General features: G+C 59.5%; 1 protein-coding gene across 4 annotated transcripts; it reads right to left on the bottom strand.

The window, feature by feature from the left end:
• Positions 1–145: 145 nt before the first annotated feature.
• On the bottom strand, positions 146–16,745 carry ANKRD24 (ankyrin repeat domain 24). 4 transcript variants are annotated; one of them, XM_070272501.1, is made up of 21 exons: positions 16,396–16,745; positions 14,874–14,960; positions 14,641–14,771; positions 14,470–14,558; positions 13,546–13,610; positions 12,611–12,668; positions 11,717–11,787; positions 11,418–11,524; positions 11,065–11,252; positions 10,548–10,576; positions 9,873–9,953; positions 9,644–9,751; positions 8,889–8,933; positions 8,713–8,811; positions 7,517–7,589; positions 7,152–7,270; positions 5,451–6,980; positions 3,032–3,199; positions 958–1,083; positions 679–744; positions 146–497 (listed from the first exon to the last, which is right to left on the bottom strand). In XM_070272501.1, exons 4-21 carry the CDS (start codon positions 14,540–14,542, stop codon positions 420–422), a joined length of 3,084 nt encoding a protein of 1,027 aa, XP_070128602.1. In that variant the 5' UTR covers positions 14,543–14,558; positions 14,641–14,771; positions 14,874–14,960; positions 16,396–16,745; the 3' UTR covers positions 146–419. The 4 variants fall into 4 exon arrangements, with proteins under 4 accessions (XP_070128602.1, XP_070128603.1, XP_023500196.2 ...); XM_070272502.1 differs by lacking the exon at positions 16,396–16,745 and adding an exon at positions 15,809–15,955; XM_023644428.2 differs by lacking the exons at positions 14,874–14,960; positions 16,396–16,745 and adding an exon at positions 15,809–15,957.
• Between the last annotated feature and the right edge of the window lie 1,170 nt (positions 16,746–17,915).

The following is a 17,915-nucleotide window of genomic DNA, read 5'->3' as shown; positions in this document are numbered from 1 at the left end:
CTTGGTAAATATCTGCATTAACACGGTCTTCGTCTTGGAGACAGGGCTCTGGGCTCTGCAGGTGCGTACCTCAGTCTCCCCACCCTAGTCCCTAATCCCCGTGCCGGGCCACCCCCGCCCCTCCTGGCAGTGGGACACACGCGCATTCTGTGCTCCTTGAGCTTTTATTGCTGTCATTCCTGGGGTGGCGTCCGGCGATCAGACGTGGGAGGGGGCCTCACAGCTTCTCCGGTGGGGGCAGGGGCGCACGGTCAGGGCCAGGGTCTAGGCTGACCCGTGCGGGCAGGGCCCAGTGGGGTGGAGGAGACGGCCGGGACAGTCAGGAAGGGGCCCAGGCTGGTCTCCCAGGGCAGAGGGTCCTTGTGTGACGCCCCGTGCGGGGCCTGGCGGGCGGGGCGGGGCCGTCAGAGCTCTGAGGCTCAGCGGCCCTGAGCCTGAAGCCGCTGCATCTGTAGGATCTGACTCAGAATCCGCTGCACATCTGCGTCCATCTGACCCTGGGGTGCGGGGAGGAGAGAGAGAGAGCCTGTCCGGTCCTGTTCCGGCTTCTCCATTCCCCGCCCTCCCCACCGGGAGGCCACGAATCTCCCCCCACCGAGCCCAGCCTCCCACTGCACAGATGGGGAAACTGAGGCCCAGAGAGCAGCTGTGGTATGCCCGGAGCTGGGAGTGACTCACCTGAATGGCGTACAGGAGGTGGCTCCTATACAAAGCCACCACGGCACTGTGGCCCCTGGCAGCCTCCTGTGGGGAGAGGGGCGTGCTCAGAAAAGCAGGACCCCCCCCAAGACACCTTTGCACCCCGAGCCCCTATTTTGATGGCACGCACCAGCGCGACGATGCCGGTTGCTAAAATATTGCAATATTTCCCTTCCATGCCTGGCACGCGTCCCCCAGGCCCCTGCCTGCCTGTCACTCCTCTGGGGTCCCCGTCCCTGTGCCCCACGAAGCTCTCACCTCCAGCTGCTGCTGCAGACCCTTCACCTGGGCACGGAGGGCCTCCACCTCCGGGGTGCCCGGGGCTGCCGGCTGCTCCTTCAGCGCCTCCTTCAGACTGAACACTTCCTTGGAGAGCTCTGTGATCTGCGGTGGGGGCGAAGGAATGTCAGCAGGGCTGGGGACCTCTCCACGGTGGCGGCAGCAGCAGCAGCCACGTGCCAGGGGCCGAGGCCGAGGGACAGAGGTTTGCAAGGAAACTCACATCTCTGAGGCTCGCCAACTGGGGCTGAGAATGGTTTTCGCATTTTTAAAAGGTGTGGGGGTGGGGGTGGGGGAGTCAAAAGTCGAATGACATCTTGGGACAGGTGGAAATTAAGTTAAATTCACATTTCTGTCTTTGAACATAACATTTGGTTGGCGCCCGGCCACGCCCACTCATTTACATATCACCTAGGGGCCGCGTTCAGAACTTATTTACATGCCTGGCCACGCCCGCTCATTTGCATGCATGGCCATGCCCGCTTTCAGAGCTGAGCACAGGCAGTCTGCCCCGCAGGGCCGAAAACGCCCATTTATTTACATGCCTGGCCACGCCCGCTCATTTACATGCCTGGCCACGCCCGCTTATTTGCATACATGGCCACGCCTGCTTTCAGCGCTGAGCACAGGCAGTCTGCCCTGCAGGGCCGAAAACGCCCACTTATTTACATGTCTGGCCACACCCCCGTTTCGTTTACATGCATGGCCACACCCACTCATTTGCATGCCTGGCCACGCCCGCTTTTAGCGCTGAGCGCAGACCGTCTGCCCCGCAGGGCCGAAAACGCCGCCTGGCCGACCCTTTACAGAGAAAGCAGGTGGGTGCTGTGACATCCCCCTCTTGGAGTCCCTGGAAAGTGGAGGCTGACGGGACAGGAGGGCTGAAAGCAGCCCCGGGGGGCTCAGACAGCCCTGGGATTCTGTCCGTCTGGATCCCCCCTTTCTTGCAGGAGATCCTGGGAAGATCACCTAACCTCTCTGGGCCTCAGTTTCCTGATCTGTCAAGTAGGGAGCAACACAGTCCTCACCTCAGTTGGTTACTGTGACTCTGAACAGAGATTCAGTTCAAACTGTGCCTGGCAGACAGCAGGCACTCAATAAATGCTGAGCTTTGTTATTATTACTAGAGATCGGAGGTTCTGAGCCAGGAGCCGTTCTGCTCCCCGCCCCCCCAGGGGACACCAGGCGAAATCTGGAGATGTCTGTGGCTGTCACACTGGGGGAGATCCTGGCGTCAAGTGGGTGGTGGTCAGGAATGCTGCTCAACCCCCCACAGTGCCCAGGGCAGCCCCCTAGAGAATGACCCGACCCCAATGTCAGCAGTGCCAGAGGGAGGAACCCTGCTACAAATAAACCATAATCTCTACCACAATTGCATTTTCATTTTACAGAGGTGGAAACTGGGGCTCAGAGAGGTCAAGTGACTTGTCCAAGGTCACACAGGAGCCAGGGCTGGGTGACTTAGAGCTAACACAGCCGGGACTCCGGGGGTCACATCCATTGTCCAGTGACATGCTGGGTGACTTTGAGCCACTCACTTTGCCTCTCAGGGTCTCGGTTTGCCCATCCGGAAGATGGGGATAAGAATGCTTTCTGGCTCTTAGGGTTGCTGGGAGATTAAAAGGGACAAGATGTGAAAAACACTCCACTCAATAAGCAGAGGCTGCTGTGAATCACCATCATTACTATTTAAGGACAGAACTTGGGAACTGGCTGAACCATTGCATGGCTGTGTGACCTTGGGCAAGTGGCTTCACTTCTCTGTGCCTCAGTTTCCTCAAATGGGGATAAAAAAAGATAAGTGTTAATTTGTGTTAAAGGCACTGCCCGGGGCCTGGCATGCAGTAGACACTCAATAAACGTCACTGGGGTTATAATTAGTATTTGGAAGAGTAGCCTGGGTGTGACTTGTCTCCTTCCTTCTCTGTGCCTCAGTTTCCCATCTGGAAAATGCACTGATTTCCCAAGACCCTTTCCATTGGGAACTCTTGGATTCTCCCCAACCTCTGCTGAGTGAGGGCCCCCAGATGGAGTGCAGGAAAAGTGGACCCACCTTCTTGTCCTTCTCCTTGGCCCTGTCTAGAGCCTCCTGGGCACGGCTCTGGGCCTGGCGTGCCTGCTCCGCCTCGGTCCGGAGCCCCCGCAGCTGCTGCTCTGCCACAGCCAGCTGGGCCTCGGCCGCGTGCCGCTCGCTCTTCATGAACAGGGCCTCCCGCTGGACCTGTGGCCCAAGCCCACGTGTGACCCTGAGGACATTAGGACTTCAAAGACACCTGCTGACCCTCTATTTTGACGTAAGGACATTCAAACCCATTTTGACCTCAAGGAGTTTGATTTGGAGGAACTTCTGGATTCCCCTGGACACTGTGAATATTCTGACTCTGCCAAGTACCTCTGACCTGCTAGCTGTGTGACCTTAGACAAGTGACTTAACCTCTCTGGCCTCAGTTTCCTCATATGTAAAATAGCCCCTGCTTCACAGGGTGGTTGTGAGGATAAGATGAGCAGATACATGGAATATGCTTAGAATAGTGCCTGCTGACACGGTAAGAGCTATATTTGAGATGGTGATATTATTATTATTATTTATTATTATCATCATCATCACTAGTGTTCTTTTCTCTGCCAGTGGTGTGAAAGTTCATAGATTTCTTACACAATGAAAGAAAAACAGAAGAATTTGGATGAAAAGCAAACAAATGTCCAAATGTCGATGACTGCATTTTTCACAAAAATACCAAGATCACAGCAATGTTAGATCTGCAAAAATGGATCCCTGGGGGAACACTGGCCTTTATAGAAATAATAGCTTCAGGAAAAAATGGATAATAATAATAATTAGATATTCCATTAGGACAGATTGGCTACAATTTAACACTCTAGGAAGTAGACTAAGGGTTTATCTGGTTTGAAAGAGCGTGTTCTTGGAAAAAGAGTAATCCAGCTGCCATTTATTGATCACTTGTACCATCACTGCCGTAAGTAATTTATGTAAATTAGACCAGTTAATTTTCATGGGAGGATTAGAAACTATAATTATCAACATCATCCGGGTGAGTAAACAGGAGCTCAGAGAGAAAAATGCTTTCCTGACAACAAGTACATTATAGAAGTCACAGAGGTACTTCCTTATTCATATATCTGTTAAAACAGCTGCCAGGTTTGGAGGGATTTTGGTTTTTAAGAAAAAAAAATAGACTCAAAAAGTCCAGTATCAGGCCCTAATATATCACCTTACACCCGTTAGAATGGCAAAAATATCCAAAACCAAGAGTGACAAATGTTGGAGAGGCTGTGGAGAAAAAGGAACCCTCATACACTGTTGGTGGGAATGCAAACTGGTGCAGCCACTATGGAAAACAGTATGGAGATTTCTCAAAAAGTTAAAAATAGAAATACCCTATGACCCAGCCATCCCACTACTGGGTATCTATCCTAAGAACCTGAAATCAGCAATTCCAAAAGTCCCATGCACCCCTATGTTCATTCCAGCATTATTCACAATAGCCAAGATGTGGAACCAACCTAAGTGCCCAGCAACTGATGATTGGATAAAGAAGATGTGGTATATATACACAATGGAATACTACTCAGCCATAAAAAAGGACAAAATCGTCCCATTCGCATCAACATGGATGGACCTTGAGGGTATTATGTTAAGTGAAATAGGCCAGACAGAGAAAGACAAACTCTATATGACTCCACTCATAGGTGGAAGTTAACATATACACAAGAACTGATTTTTTTGATGATATTTTTTGAATGATATTTTTGCCATTCTAAGGGGTGTAAGGTGATATATTAGGGCCTGATACTGGACAAGGAGAACTGATCGGTGGTTACCAGGGAAAAGCGGGGCGGTGAGGGGGGCACAAAGGGGGAAGTGGTGTACCTACAACACGACTAACAATAATGTACAACTGAAATTTCACAAGGTTGTAAACTATCATAATCTTAATAAAAAAAAAAAAGTCCAGTATCAGGGACAAAAAAATATCACCTGGGTTTAAAAAAAGCCAAAAACTGGGGCTGGCCTGGTGGCACAGCGGTTAAGTGAGCACGTTCTGCTTCGGTGGCCCAGGGTTCATGGGTTCAGATCCCAGGTATGGACACAGCACCGCTTGGCACGCCATGCTGTGGTAGGCGTCCCACATATAAAGTAGAGAAAGATAGGCATGGATGTGAGCTCAGGGCCAGTCTTCCTCAGCAAAAAGAAGAGGCGGATTGGCAGCAGCTGTTAGGTCAGAGCTAATCTTCCTCAGAAAAAGAAAAGAAAAGAAAAGAAAAGAAAATACAAGTCAAAACAGCCAGGAGGTCAGAATGGCTGCAGGTCAAAGGGCCACCTGGACACAGTGGCAGGGTCAAGCGTCTGTAGGATTGAAACGGATGGAGGGGAAACATGCCACAGTTGTGGGGACAGAACGCCACCGAGTGGCCGCTGGGGGGGCCGGGTGGGCTGCAGCCATGCTCACCTGGAAGACCTCAGCGCTGGTCTTCTCGTGGCGGCGGCCCAGCTCCTCCAGCTGCCCCTCCAGCCGGGCCACGTCGGCCTGCAGCGCGCCCACCACGCGATCGTGGTCCAAGCGGGCCACGCTGCCCATGCGCTCCCGCTCCAGCTCCGCCCGCAGCCGGGCAGCCTCCTTGCCCGTGGCCACCACCTCCTGCTCCAGGCTGGCCGCCCGGCTGCGCAGCTCCAGGGCCTCCTCCTGCAGCCGGTGGTGCTCGGAGGCCGGCACAGCCGACTGGCGCAGGGCCTCCGAGGCCTCGTGCAGCTCCGCCAGGCCCCGCCGGGCCTCCTCGCAGGCCGCGGCCAGCTCCGCGGCCCGGGCCTCAGCCTCATCCCGCGCTCGGCCCAGCTCGGCGGCCGCTGCCCGCTGCTGCTCACCGGCAGCCGTGGCAGTGGCCAGCTGCTTCCGCAGCGCCTCCAGCTCCCGGCTCTGCTCCAGCCTCACCTCCTCCCGCTGGGCCAGCTCGGCCCGCAGCCCCCGGGCCTCCTCCTCGGCCAGCAGCCGGCCGGCCCGGGCCTCATCCAGCCAGGCCGCGGTGGCCTCCAGCTCCCGGAGGCGGGAGTCACGGGCTCGGAGGTCCTCCCGGGCCTGCTCCAAGGCTGCCCGCAGCTGGACCGTGTCGCTGCTTCTGGCCACGCCGACCCCACCACCCTCAGCCTCGCGCACCTGCTCACGCAGCCGGCCCGCCTCGGCCTCCGCGGCCTCGCACTTGTCACGGGCGGCCTCCAGCTCGGTGGCGGCCTCCCGCTCCCGCTGCCGGAGTGCCTCCTCCAAGGCGCGAATCCTGGTCTCCAGCTCGGCCTGGAGCTTTTCTGAGGCCTCAGCAGCCCCCGGGTGTAGGACAGAGCCCGCGGCCTCCGCTCCCATGGCCTCTGGATCCGTGGCCTCCACTCCCGTGGCCTCCATGTCTGTGGTCTCCGTGCCCATGAGCTCTGCCTCCACAGCACCCACTTCACCGGGCTTCATTTTTGCTTCCTCTGCTTTCGTGGTTGCGGCCTCGACTCCAGTGGCTTTTGTTTCTGGGTTTCCTCCTCCTTCTAGAGCGTTCATTTCTGTGACCTCAGCCTCCATGGCCTTGATTTCCAAGCTCTCAGCTCCCACGTCCTCTGTTCCTGTGGCCTCGACATCTGTGGCTTTTGTTTCTGTGGCCTTGGCCCCCGTGGGTGTTGCTTCGGTGGTTTCGACTCCCGCAGCCTCCTCCTCTGTGCTCTCAGGTCCGTTAACCTTGGTTTCTGGAGCCACGGTCCCATTAAGCTGTGTTTCCGTTGGCCCATTTCTGGTGGTCTTGGCTCCCAGGCCCTCGCCCTCCCCGGGGGCCGCATCCTCTTCTCCAGGGGCCTCCTGCGCCCCCTGCTCCTCCAGAGCCCGCAGGGCCTCGGCGTGCTGCCTGCGGAGCTTGTCCAACTCAGCCCGGAGAGAGTCATAGAGGGCCAGAGGGATGACCTCGGCCGAACCATTCGCATCCATCTCATCTTTCTCGAAGTTCTCCAGGATCTGGTGGCGGGGTGGGGAGGGGGGAGTCAGGCGAGAGCTGATGTGACCATGAGGGGAGCCACTTTCCCCGCCCACAGACTCAGCCACGTACTCACCAGAACCCCCAGGTAACAATCCCTCGGGTCCTCAGAGCTGTCCCCACCCCACTCTCTCAGGCCTCAGTTTGCCCACCTGGACCTTCTCCATCAGCTCCTGGTTCTGTCTCCTGAGGGCGGCCACCTGCTCCTGAAGCGAGGCCAAGAGCTCCTGGGCTGACGGGCTTAGCCGCTTGGAGAGCAGGGCCTCGGCCCCTGATGGGGGGCACAGAGTCAGGCCCCAGGGTCCCGGGCCACAGGGGATGGCAGCTGGGGGTCTGGAGCCGTGGGTCAGGGCCCCGAGGGCAGGCAGGCTCAGGCAAGTGGAAGAAACACGGAGGCGGGCCAAGCTTCCTCCCAGCTTCAAACTCCTTACTGCCTGGGGGTCAAGGCTCCATCACCCAGGGCCCCAGGCACAGGCGGGTGGGGGTGCGTGGGGCGGGGACCGCATCTGGGGCTTACCCAGAAAGTCGGGCAGCTCGCCCTCCTCATCCTGCAGGGTGGCCACGTCATAGCTGGTGTTCTCCCGTTCATTCTAGGGGTGAGGCCAAGGTCTGGCTCGGGGTCCTGCCTCCCCTCCAGCCCCCATAGCCCCGCCAAGAATCTAGAGCGGATGGGGATGTTCACGTGTCTCTATGACTCCCCACAAGTATCAGACTGACTGTGTTTGGCCCACGAGTATTTATTGAGTGCCTACTGTGTGCCAGGGGCTATGCTGAGCTCCCAAGGGAGGGCAGGAAACAGCCCGGGGCTGCCCGAGTGTGTGACCAAAATCCTAAGGACCGCGGCTGGATGTCGTGCAGCCTGGGCACATGGGACTGAGGGAGGGATGGTGGGTGTCCTCGCGAGGGCGCGGCTGGGATTCTGAGCCTGGGTTACGTGGGGCTGAGGGCATCTGTGTTGTGTACGTGTAGATACGTTTGCCTAATTAAGTACGTTTGGAAATTTTCGTGTGTGCACGCGTGTTTGTGGGTGCGCTGTCTGTGCGTGATTGAATAAGTGTCAGTTGCATGCACGCAAGTATTGACGATGTGTGTGATTATGCACGCCCGGGTGCGTTTGCTGCGAGTTTGCCCGCTGGACATGTAAGACCACACGTATAGAGCGTGGCTGCCCACCTCTGTGCGTACGTGAGTGTGCGCTATGGTGTGTTATCTGTGTGTGACTGTATGTCTGCTGTGCTGGTATGTTGTGAGACTGGACGTGTGTTAGTGTGGCTGTCAGGCAGCTGCAACAGGAGAGGAGCCCCGCCCCTGGTGGCCCCACCCAGAGGCCCCACCCAGAAGCCCCGCCCTCTGGTCTCCTCCCATTCCCCAGAGGCCCCTCTCCCAGGTCTCGGCCCCGCCCCCAGAGGCCCCGCCCCCAGGTCTCAGCCCCAGCCCAGAGGCCCCGCCCCCAGGTCTCAGCCCCAGCCCAGAGGCCCCGCCCCCAGGTCTCAGCCCCAGCCCAGAGGCCCCGCCCCCAGGTCTCCGCCCCACCCCAGAGGCTCCGCCCCCAGGTCCCCGCCCCCTCCCCCAGAGGCCCCACCCCATGGTCTCCACCCCAACCTAGGCCCCGCCCCTGTCCCCGCCCCCTCCCCCAGAGGCCCCGCCCCATTGTCTCCACCCCGACCTAGGCCCCGCCCCTGCCCCGCCCCCTTCCCCAGAGGCCCCGCCCACCTCGAGCAGGGACAGCCGGCTCTGCAGACTCTCCACCTCCCGGCCCAGACTCTCCTTCTCCTCCTGCTTCTCCGCCAGCAGCTGCTGCAGCTCCTGCACCTGGAGGAGGCCGGGAGGCTGAGCCCCCTCCAGGAGGAAGCAGGGCCGCTGCGGGCCGGCTCCCCCCCTCCGCCTACCTGTCTCTCCAGGCTGTGCAGGGAGCTGGCCTCCGCCTCCGGCAGCTGATGGAAGAAGCGGGCCGGGCTGGGGGCCGGGCGGGGGGTCTCCCCGGCCCACCTCTGGTCTAGCAGCCCTCCATCCCAACCACGGACGGCCACTCTGCTCCTCCTGTACACCCAGCACAGCTCGGCCCCCTTGCTCACAACTAAATATTGACTGAAGGCGATTTTGTGTCAGGCCTGGTTTGGGCCACTCATTCACTCATTCGTTTATTCACTCACTCGAATATTCGTTCACACGATAAATATTTATGAAGCGTCAACTGTGAGCCAGGCACCGTGGACCATGCCTGCCCCCGTGGGCTCACAGTGAAGTGAGTGAATTCGAATAGGACCCACGTGGTATGTCCAATAGCAGTAAGCACTTTGAATAAAAATAAAGGGGACTGGGAAGTGAGTGGAGGGGGCTACAGTTTTAAATAAGGTGGGCAGGGGAGGTGTCTTTCAACAAGGGGTCTTTGAGCAAAGACGGGAGGGAGGGAGCCATAGGGACCTCTGGGGGAAGGGGGTTCCAGGCAGAGGAACAGCACATGCAAAGGCCCTGAGGCAGGACCATGCCTGGCATGTTGGAGGAACAGTGAGGAGGCTCGTGCGGCTGGAGCAGAGGGAGCGAGGGGGAGAGAGGGAGGAAGGAGAGGTAGGGGGGTCCTTCCACCCAGAATTGCACCCCACCCCAGGCTGAGCCCCAGGCCCGGGCCTCTGCTGCCCCTCACCTCCTGCTTCCTCCGTTCCTGGTGCTGCTCCAGACCCCGGATCTTCTGTAGCAGGCGGCCCCTCTCCTGCCGCAGCCGCACGATCTCCTCGTAGGCGTCTCGATCATCCTGTTCCCCCCGCCCCAGGGACCCACCACCTTCAGATCAGGCCCACAGGCTGTCCCCTCCCACACCTGAGCCAGAGCTTCCTCCCTCTCCCGCCTCCCCCCACGGCCAGGGCACCTCTCACCGGCATAGGGATGCTGGCGGGGGGCTGAGGCGCCTTCCGCTTCTTGGTAGCCCCTCGCTTTTCACGGCTGGACACGGAGTTCTGGGGGGAGGGGGTGATGGGGGCACATGGGGGACGTGCCTGTCTCCCACCCAAATAAACCACCCCAGCCAGCCCACTCTGTGTCACCAGCCCCATCTCTGCCCTCACTTCCTGTGTGATCCTGAGCAAGTCCCTGCCTCTCTCTGGTCCTCACTTAACCCAGCATCAAAGAGGACGAGACCACATTCCAGAACTTCTGCTTTCCTCTCTGTCCCTCTCTGTCCCTTGGTACTTTCCCCAGACTGTCTACAAGTTTCCTTTTCCTGTGGAGCTGAGATGCTGCAGAGCTGGGAGAGGTAAAGGGGCCAGACCCGCCTCCTTCCCTGGCGACACCAGCCCTCACCAATCTCAGTCCCCTCTCCCACCCCACCCCACCCCCTGCCCCATGATTTAGTCCCATCCCCCCAGCGTTGTCACCCAGTTCTAGGAGTTATGCTGTGGATGCTGCTGCCACTTGGTGGCAGCGTATCCTGAAGGTTGCCTTCTTCCCAAACAGGTCCTCCCGAGCCATAACCCTGGGGCAGGGGCCCATCTCTTCCTACAGATCTTGGGGCAAGGGGGAAGGTGGTGTGTGCACTGCTTAGGGATCCATACCTGAGATGACGCCTCTCCTGAGTCATCCTCTGGGAGGGCGGGGGAGAGAGGGAAGCAGGGTCAGGCACTCTGTTCTAGGGACTCCATTCTCAGCCTTACGAAGGGCACTAGCCAGCCCAGAGGGCTTGGGGGGGGGGGGAGAGCTCCCATTTCCCCAAGAATCAGGACTCTGAAGGCAGGAATCAACTACTTTGGCAGAATGCTGAAAGGAGGGACCTTGAAACTCTCAAAAAAGAAGACGGTGGCAGCTCCCGTATGCGGCGAGTGGGGCACCAGTTCTTAGGAAAAGTAAAGACCTGAGACTAAAGATGACCTAGGATAGGAGAGAGGATCCCTCGACTATTCGTAAGGCTCTGGGGCTCCTTGAAACAGTCCTGAGTAGGATCTGGGGAGCCATGAAACCTCCAAATAGGGATACCTTGAAACTATCCATCGTAGGGAGAGAAGGGGGAAAAGAAACCATCTACAAGGAGACGGAGGGGGTGCTACAAGTTGCTTAGAGACGGGGCTGGCATACCGCTGGGTGGTGAGGGGCGCCGGGCCGCCTCCTGCAGGAGGTGCAGGATGAGTTTGTCCCCCGCCAGGGCGCCATAGTGAGCAGCGTCCTGGCCCAGCGCATCGGTGATGCCCGGCTGAGCCCCGCCCTGCAGCAGCACCTCCACAGTTTCGGGGCTGGCCCCCTCACAGGCCAGCATCAGGGCTGTCCTGCCGGGAGAGGGGGCTCCTGAGAAGCTGAGGACATCCTTGAACCCCCACACCCTTCTCAACACCCAGGCTGGCCAACTGGATTCCCCTCCACCCAGAGAGGTTAAGAGACTTGGCCAAGGTCACACAGCACACGATGAACTGGCTGGGAGGAGAGATGCTCACCTGCCATGCAGGTCTTGGTCATTGGCGGCAGCCCCCTGCTGCAGGAGGAGGCGGCACAGATCTGTATGACACATCTGAGCTGCTATGATGAGGGGTGTTGTACCCAACTAGTGGGGGTTGGGGGAGGGATGAAACAAGGCATGAGAAGCTGACCCTGAGAGGTCGGGAAGCCTACAGGACTGCCCCTGAATTTCACCTCCAACTCTTCCACACTTTCCAAATGGTGGCTGAGATGCTGCCACTTGGTGACAGCGTACCTCAAGCACCATCTCTTTCCCAAAAAGATCCCAGAGGCTCACCCGATCTCGGGGATTCAGGTGTGCCTTGAAGGAACAGAGCATTTCTGAGCAGGCGATGCAGCCGCCAGCCGCTGGAAAAAGAGAGAAGTATTTATTGTGTACCTACAGTGTACCAAGAGAGTGTTAATGTTGACCAGAGGGGTCAGAACTCAGCTGAGGTTGGGAAGGCTTCTCAGGGTTCGATCTGAGTTCCGAGTTTTGAAGGTGAGGGAAGAGGGTAGAGGTCACCGCAGGGGCAGGGACCCTGAGGTGGGAAAGACCTTGGTGAGGTCAAGGAAGTGGGAGATGGCGGATCCGTCTAGAACTTCAAAGAAGGACGGGACTGGGGTCGCTGGAGAAGTCAACAAACTCTATCTGATTTCCTGCTGTGTGCCCGAGGGCGTATGGGATTTTCTTTGCCGCTGTAATCCCAACGCTTAGAACAGAGCCTGGCACCTAGCAGATACTCAATAAATATTTATTGAATGAAAAAAAAAAAAAAAAAACCAATGAGCTTCCACAGTGCGACCAAAGGCACCGCCGCCACTAGGTGGCAGCGTACTCCAGCTGCAAGTAATTTTTCAACAGTGAATAAAACTCTGAAACAGACTCATAATGGATTTTGAGTTCCCCAAAGGACAGACGTTTCTCGAGTCATCAGTGAAGGCCATTCCCGAATGTCATGGGCGCGGTGGACAGACCTTGGGCTGAGTTCTGGCTCAAGTGGGTGGGTCCCTTCCCCTCCCTCGAGGAGGGCGTTTGGACTTGATGAGTAGTAAGGGCACCCCGACCTTTGGCCTTTCTGAGATTCCTTGGGGGTTCCTCAAAGCAAGTTACACTCCCGTCGGTCGTCCCCTCATTGTCCCCACCCAGTGGTGGGCTGCGGTGGGCAGGGCGAGGCTGGGCTGCACCCACCTGCATGATGCAGGGCCGTCCACCCACTGCTGTCCACAGTGTCCACCACGCAGGACGCCTGGGGAGGGGGACAGGTCGTTGGAGGCGGACCCATCCCCTTCGTTGGCTCATTTCTCCAGGAACTGCTCCTCCTTGAGCTGTGCTGTCTTCTGGGCTCCCTGCCTCACCCCTGCCTCCCCTCCCACCTGTCTGCTCTGCAAGCCAGTCTCCTCACGGGCCCCTGAGGGACGCTCTGCTTTTATGACAGTTGGTGAGAAACAGGGAATAGCTGGGAGCTGAGGAGCAGCTGGCAGCTTGGGGAGTAGATGGGAGCTCTGAGAGCGGCTGTGGCTAAGAAAGTACCTGGGGTTTGGAGAGAAGCTGGGACTCAGGAAATCGCTGGTATCAGACATGTATCTTGGGTGTGGGAAGTATCTGGACACTTGGGGAGTATCTGGGTGTCCAAGGAGTAGCTGGGGCTCAGGAGTAAAGGGAGCCAAGGAACAGCTGGGATTCAGGGAGTATGTGGGGGTTCAAGGAATGGCTGGGACTCAGGAGTCGTCAGGGAAGGAGAGTATCTGGGGTTTGGGGAGCATCTGAGGTTTAGGGAGTATCTGGGGTTCGGGGAGCATCTGGGGTTCAGGGAGCATGTCGGGTTCGGAGAGTATCTGGGTTCAGGGAGTATCTGGGGTTCAGGGAGTATCTGAGTTTCGGGGAGTATCTTGGTTCAGGGAGTATCTGGGGTTTGGGGAGTATCTGGGGATCGGGGAGTATCTCAGGTTTGGGGAGTATCTTGGTTCAGGGAGTATCTGCGGTTTGGGGAGTATCTGGGGCTCGGGGAGTATCTCAGGTTTGGGGAGTATCTTGGTTCAGGGAGTATCTGAGGTTTGGGGAGTATCTGGGGTTCGGGGAGCACCTGGGGGTCAGGGAGCATCTGAGACAAGAAAGGCAATGACCTGCAGCAGCTGCTTCAAGCACTGAGGGTGCCCGTACTTGGCGGCCAGGTGGAGGGCATTGTAACCTGGAAGGGAGACAAGACTGACCAGGGCTCCACATGCCCAGGAGCTTCCGGCTGCGCCCCGAGCTGCCCTGTCAACTCTCTGTGACGAGTCTCCCGGCAGCTGGGAAGCCCCAAACCCCACGTCCTTCTCAAAACCGTGCCACTCCCTGTGGCCAGAGATTCTCCAAGCCCCGGCCAGCCTGTGTCCCAGACGACCTCATCTCAGCTGCTCCACGCCCACCCGCTCCTCAAGCCCTATGGTCCCAGCTACTCCCCACGTCCCCAGCTACTCCACACGCTTAACGACACTGAAGGGCCAGCTCTGTCCCTCAGAATCCACGGTTGTTCTATATGTTCCTGCTAATCCACACACCCCTGCTATTCCACGTGCCTGCTATGTCCGTCCGTGATACTCTACAGACCCCCAGCTACTCCGCACATCCTGGCTACTCTCTGTTATGCCCTCCCATCCCTAGTTACATCACACACCCAGATTCTCCTTTTGTCCCAGCTACTCCCAGAGCTCCAGCGACCTCTGAACCCCAGCTACTCCACGTCACTCAGATACTCCCCCGAACTCGATGCCATTCTCATGGCCCCAGATACTCCTTAAGCTCAGACACCCCGAGGTTCCAGCTACTTCCCCTGGTTCGGCCACTAGCTGAATCCCAGCTGCTCCCCTTCCACAAGCTGACTCACCTTGCTCAATGCCAACCCGGGTCTGTGTCCTTGGGCATCACAGCCTAACCGGCCCCTGTGCCACCCCGGGGGCACTGAAGGGAACCCCTTCCTCAGCAGGACACTGAGGGCTTGAAGCAGGGCCTGGCCGGGCAGCTGGTCTGAGTTCCTCCTCCCTCCCCAGGGGCCCGGCGGGCAGTACCTGCCCCGTCCGTGCTCATGACGTTGGCGCCGTGGGCCAGCATCACCTCCAGACAGCTGGCTGCACCCCTCATGGCCGCCAGGTGGAACCTGGAGGTCAGAGGCCAGGGGTCGGCCACAGGGTGGCCAACCCTGAGCTGTCACCCTCTACCCCCAGGGAGTGGGCACTCACGCGGACTTGCCCTCGGGGTCCAGCTTCGTGGGCACCAGCCCCTTACGGGTGATGAGGGCAGCCACCCGCGAGGCGTCGTTGTTTTCCACGGCCTGCAGCAACCGCTCGTCGCTTTTCCCCCAGTCCTGGCTCTGCGGGGGGGCACCCAGAGGAGCATGGGGCCGGGCCGCCGCCCCCTCCCCGCTCCCCCTGGCAGGGGCTGTGGGCTCTCCCCCCCGCCCCTGGGCACTTGCCTGGCACCTGCCTCTGGCTGCCGGCTTCGGGATGGGGCAGGGGCCGCAGGGCGGGCAGGAGCCGAGGTCGGGGGGGCCGAGCCGCAGCTGCGGGGGAGGTGGTCCTGGGTGGGGGGGCTGAGGCGGCGTCCCCAGGCCTGTGTCCCCAGGTCCACCGCCCCAGCTGGCCATCCAACACCCACTGCCAGCATCGGCCCCTAGCATCGTTCCCAAAAGTCCCCCCCCCAGGTCGCCAGCCTGTTCCTGGGCAAAGAGCCACCTTCCCAACATGGCCCCATCACAGTGACCCACATCTTCCCCAACTACCCTCCAAAGCCTCCCCCCAGAAACCCTAAAAGGGTCCCTTCGAATGTCCCTCAGAAGGGCCTCTGCCATCTATCCTTCTACGGCCACCCTGAAATGCCACAATTGTCCCCAAAATGTCACAAGATCTGTTCCCCTACAGCCGTGGCCTGAAATATCTTCCAAAATGTCCTCGCCAAAGTCGCTAAGTGTTGCCCAAGTCACCCCCCCATAACCCCATCATCCATCCCAGAAATGTCCTCCCAAAACATCCTTCGAATGTCCTCCAAAATTGTTCTCCAAATGTTAATATCTGTAGCCAAAAATGTCGTCCCAATTGTCCCCAGAAAGGACCCCATCCCAAACTGTTCCCTGAAACTCTGTCTCTACATGTCCTATAAATTCTCCTGGGGGTCCCCATCTGTCCCGCAAACCGTCTCCCCAGATGCCCCCACGTCTCCCCAAATGTCCCATCCATCACCCATCTCCCCCATCTCTGGCCCCCCCTCGCCCCACGCCGCCTCCTCCCTGTTCATCCTTCCGGGGTCCGGGGGTGGGGGGTCCAGGCCCGCGCGGCTGGGGGCGGGGAGGGGGGAGGAAGGGCCCGCGCCCCGCCCGCCCGCTCGCTCGCGCGCCCCCCTCGCCGGCCCTACCGCGCAGGAGGCGGCGGCGCACAGACACAGCTGCTTCATGGCGTCCGGGGCGCCGGGAGCCGTCCGGGCGGAGGGGCCGCAGGGAGGGGCGCGCGCTGCCGGGGCTCGGTCGTCCTGCCCGCCCCGCCCGGAGGCCCCTCCCCCGCGCGCCCCGCCCGCCGCCCCCCCCCCAGGCCGCCCCTCCCCCGCGGGTGGGGGGAGCGCCAGGGAGGGGGCTGGGCTGGCGGGGAGGAAAGAGGGTACCACCCCGGCCCCCCCTCACCTTCCCGCCACCACCTGGAGGATGCGCGGAAGGGTCTCCGGGGACCCGCCTGCGCCCAGGTGCGCCTCCTCCAGGCTGGCCGGGGGGTCGCAGGGGACTCGGGACTTGGACCCTCGAGAGATAGAACCTCCCACCGCCGCTGGGCCTTGGTGTTCTCGCTCGCTCACTCATCCATTCATTCGTTCCCTCACCCGCTCATTCATTCTCTCGTCTCCAGTGAGGGGGGGGATCTGCGCGCTGACACGCCTGACTTCCAATCCGGGGCCCCGCCCTGCGCACCCCCCGCATGGACCACCGAGGTGACTCAGCCAAGATATTTACTTACCTGCTTTGGCCTCCACTTTCCTCTTCCGGGAAATGGGTTTCCTAATAAACAGTACTATGCACCAAGCACTCAACAGCACGGTGCCTGGTGCACAGTACCCGCGCCAGACACACGGATTCATTCATCAGCGAGAGATGTGGCGGGGCCCGGGTCCATGTGGAATGCTGAGTCCCGGGGACTCGGGATGGCATAGATGCTCCATGGAAGCACGGAGGCAAGGAGGGGACAGGGCTCCTCCACGGGGCTGCGTTCCGCTGGCTCTTTTCTCAGACTGGGAGCCCCTCCCGCGCAGGGCCGGGCTGAGGCCTCCCCGGGACAGGGCCTGGCTCCCCAGGGTGGGGCGGGACAGCCTGGAAATGTTCCCGAGTTAAGGAAGGACTCAGCAGGCCAAGCCCCCGGAGCATGTGAATTTCACGCATTCAGTCCATTTGTCCCCTGGGGTGCCCGGCACTGCAAAGACAGCTGTCCTTGCTATCACTGAGGTCCCCAGGGAGACAGACACACCCACGGGCTTAAGAACCAGGGTGCCACTGGGGAAGCCCAGGTGAGCCGGGAGCTTCACTCCTGACACTATCTGGGCAGTCAGGGAGGGCTTCCTGGAGGAGAGGACATCTGAGCCTGAACGTGAAGGATGGGTGGGAGTCAGGGGGTGGCAGGGACAGGATCGCGTTCAGGAGAAACCGTGAAATCACCGCTCCCCTGGTTGCCTCTGCCCTGCTCCAGGACTTGGTGGGGGGCGGGAGGCCCACTTAAAGGGGGGGCAGAGGAGGAGGCGCTGGCAAAGGAGACCGAGGAGGGGTGTCTCAGGAAGTGGGGGGAACCAAGAGTGTGGGGCATCAGGGGAGCCATGGAAGGTCGCAAAAGCTGGGGAAGTCCGCTGTGTTGACGTGGCTGCAAATTCACAACGGGGCCAGCAGAAGGGGGAAGGCGGGATTCCAGGAGAGAGAAGCGATGAGGGAAGAGACAGGCCTTCCAGAACGTGAATTTAGGAGCAGTGACTGCAGACAGGCGGAGGAGTTTGAATCCAGCTTGGTCACGTTATATCTGCTGTGTGACCTTGGGCCAGTCACTCTCCCTCTCTGAGCCTCAATCCCCCAACTGCTAAATGGGATGGATAATGCAACAGACACCACAGAGCTGGGTTCCTCCCCTCTGGGACGGCAGACACGGGTCGGGTCATTCTCTGGGGGGCCATCCTGGACACTGTGAGGGGTTTAGCAGCATCCCTGGCCCCCACCCACTCGACGCCAGCAGCACCCCCAGTGTGACAACCACAAATGTCCCCAGATACCGCCCTGGGTCCCCTGGGGGGCAGAATTGCGCCACCATGTGGAGAACCACTGGCTTAGGGTGGGTGGTGCGAGAATTTCCAGCTGCCCTTGGCCTGTCGTCCGGGGTGCCCTGCACGTTCAGACCCAACGCCCGTGGAGGCCGCGTGCGACGCGCCACAGACACCGCCGTCCCCAGGGGCTCGGGCCAAGTTGTGGCCCCATCTGCCTGCTGCCTCTCACCCCAACCCC

The sequence above is a fragment of the Equus caballus genome, chromosome 7, assembly GCF_041296265.1.
Source record: "Equus caballus isolate H_3958 breed thoroughbred chromosome 7, TB-T2T, whole genome shotgun sequence".
Taxonomy (NCBI): Eukaryota; Metazoa; Chordata; class Mammalia; order Perissodactyla; family Equidae; genus Equus; species Equus caballus.
The sequence above is the reverse complement of the archived record's forward strand: the minus strand, read 5'-3'. Positions and strand labels throughout refer to the sequence as shown.

Coding starts and splice junctions, on each gene's coding strand:
- ANKRD24 (XM_023644429.2), bottom strand. CDS start 15,248: ATGGCAGAGGCCCTTCTGAGGGACATTCGAAGGGACCCTTTTAGGGTT. Junction 10,577..11,064: donor GCGCCCCTCACCACCCAGCG/GTATGCCAGCCC, acceptor CCGCCCTCCCAG/AGGATGACTCAGGAGAGGCG. Junction 7,271..7,516: donor CGAGCTGCCCGACTTTCTGG/GTAAGCCCCAGA, acceptor GCCCCCCATCAG/GGGCCGAGGCCCTGCTCTCC.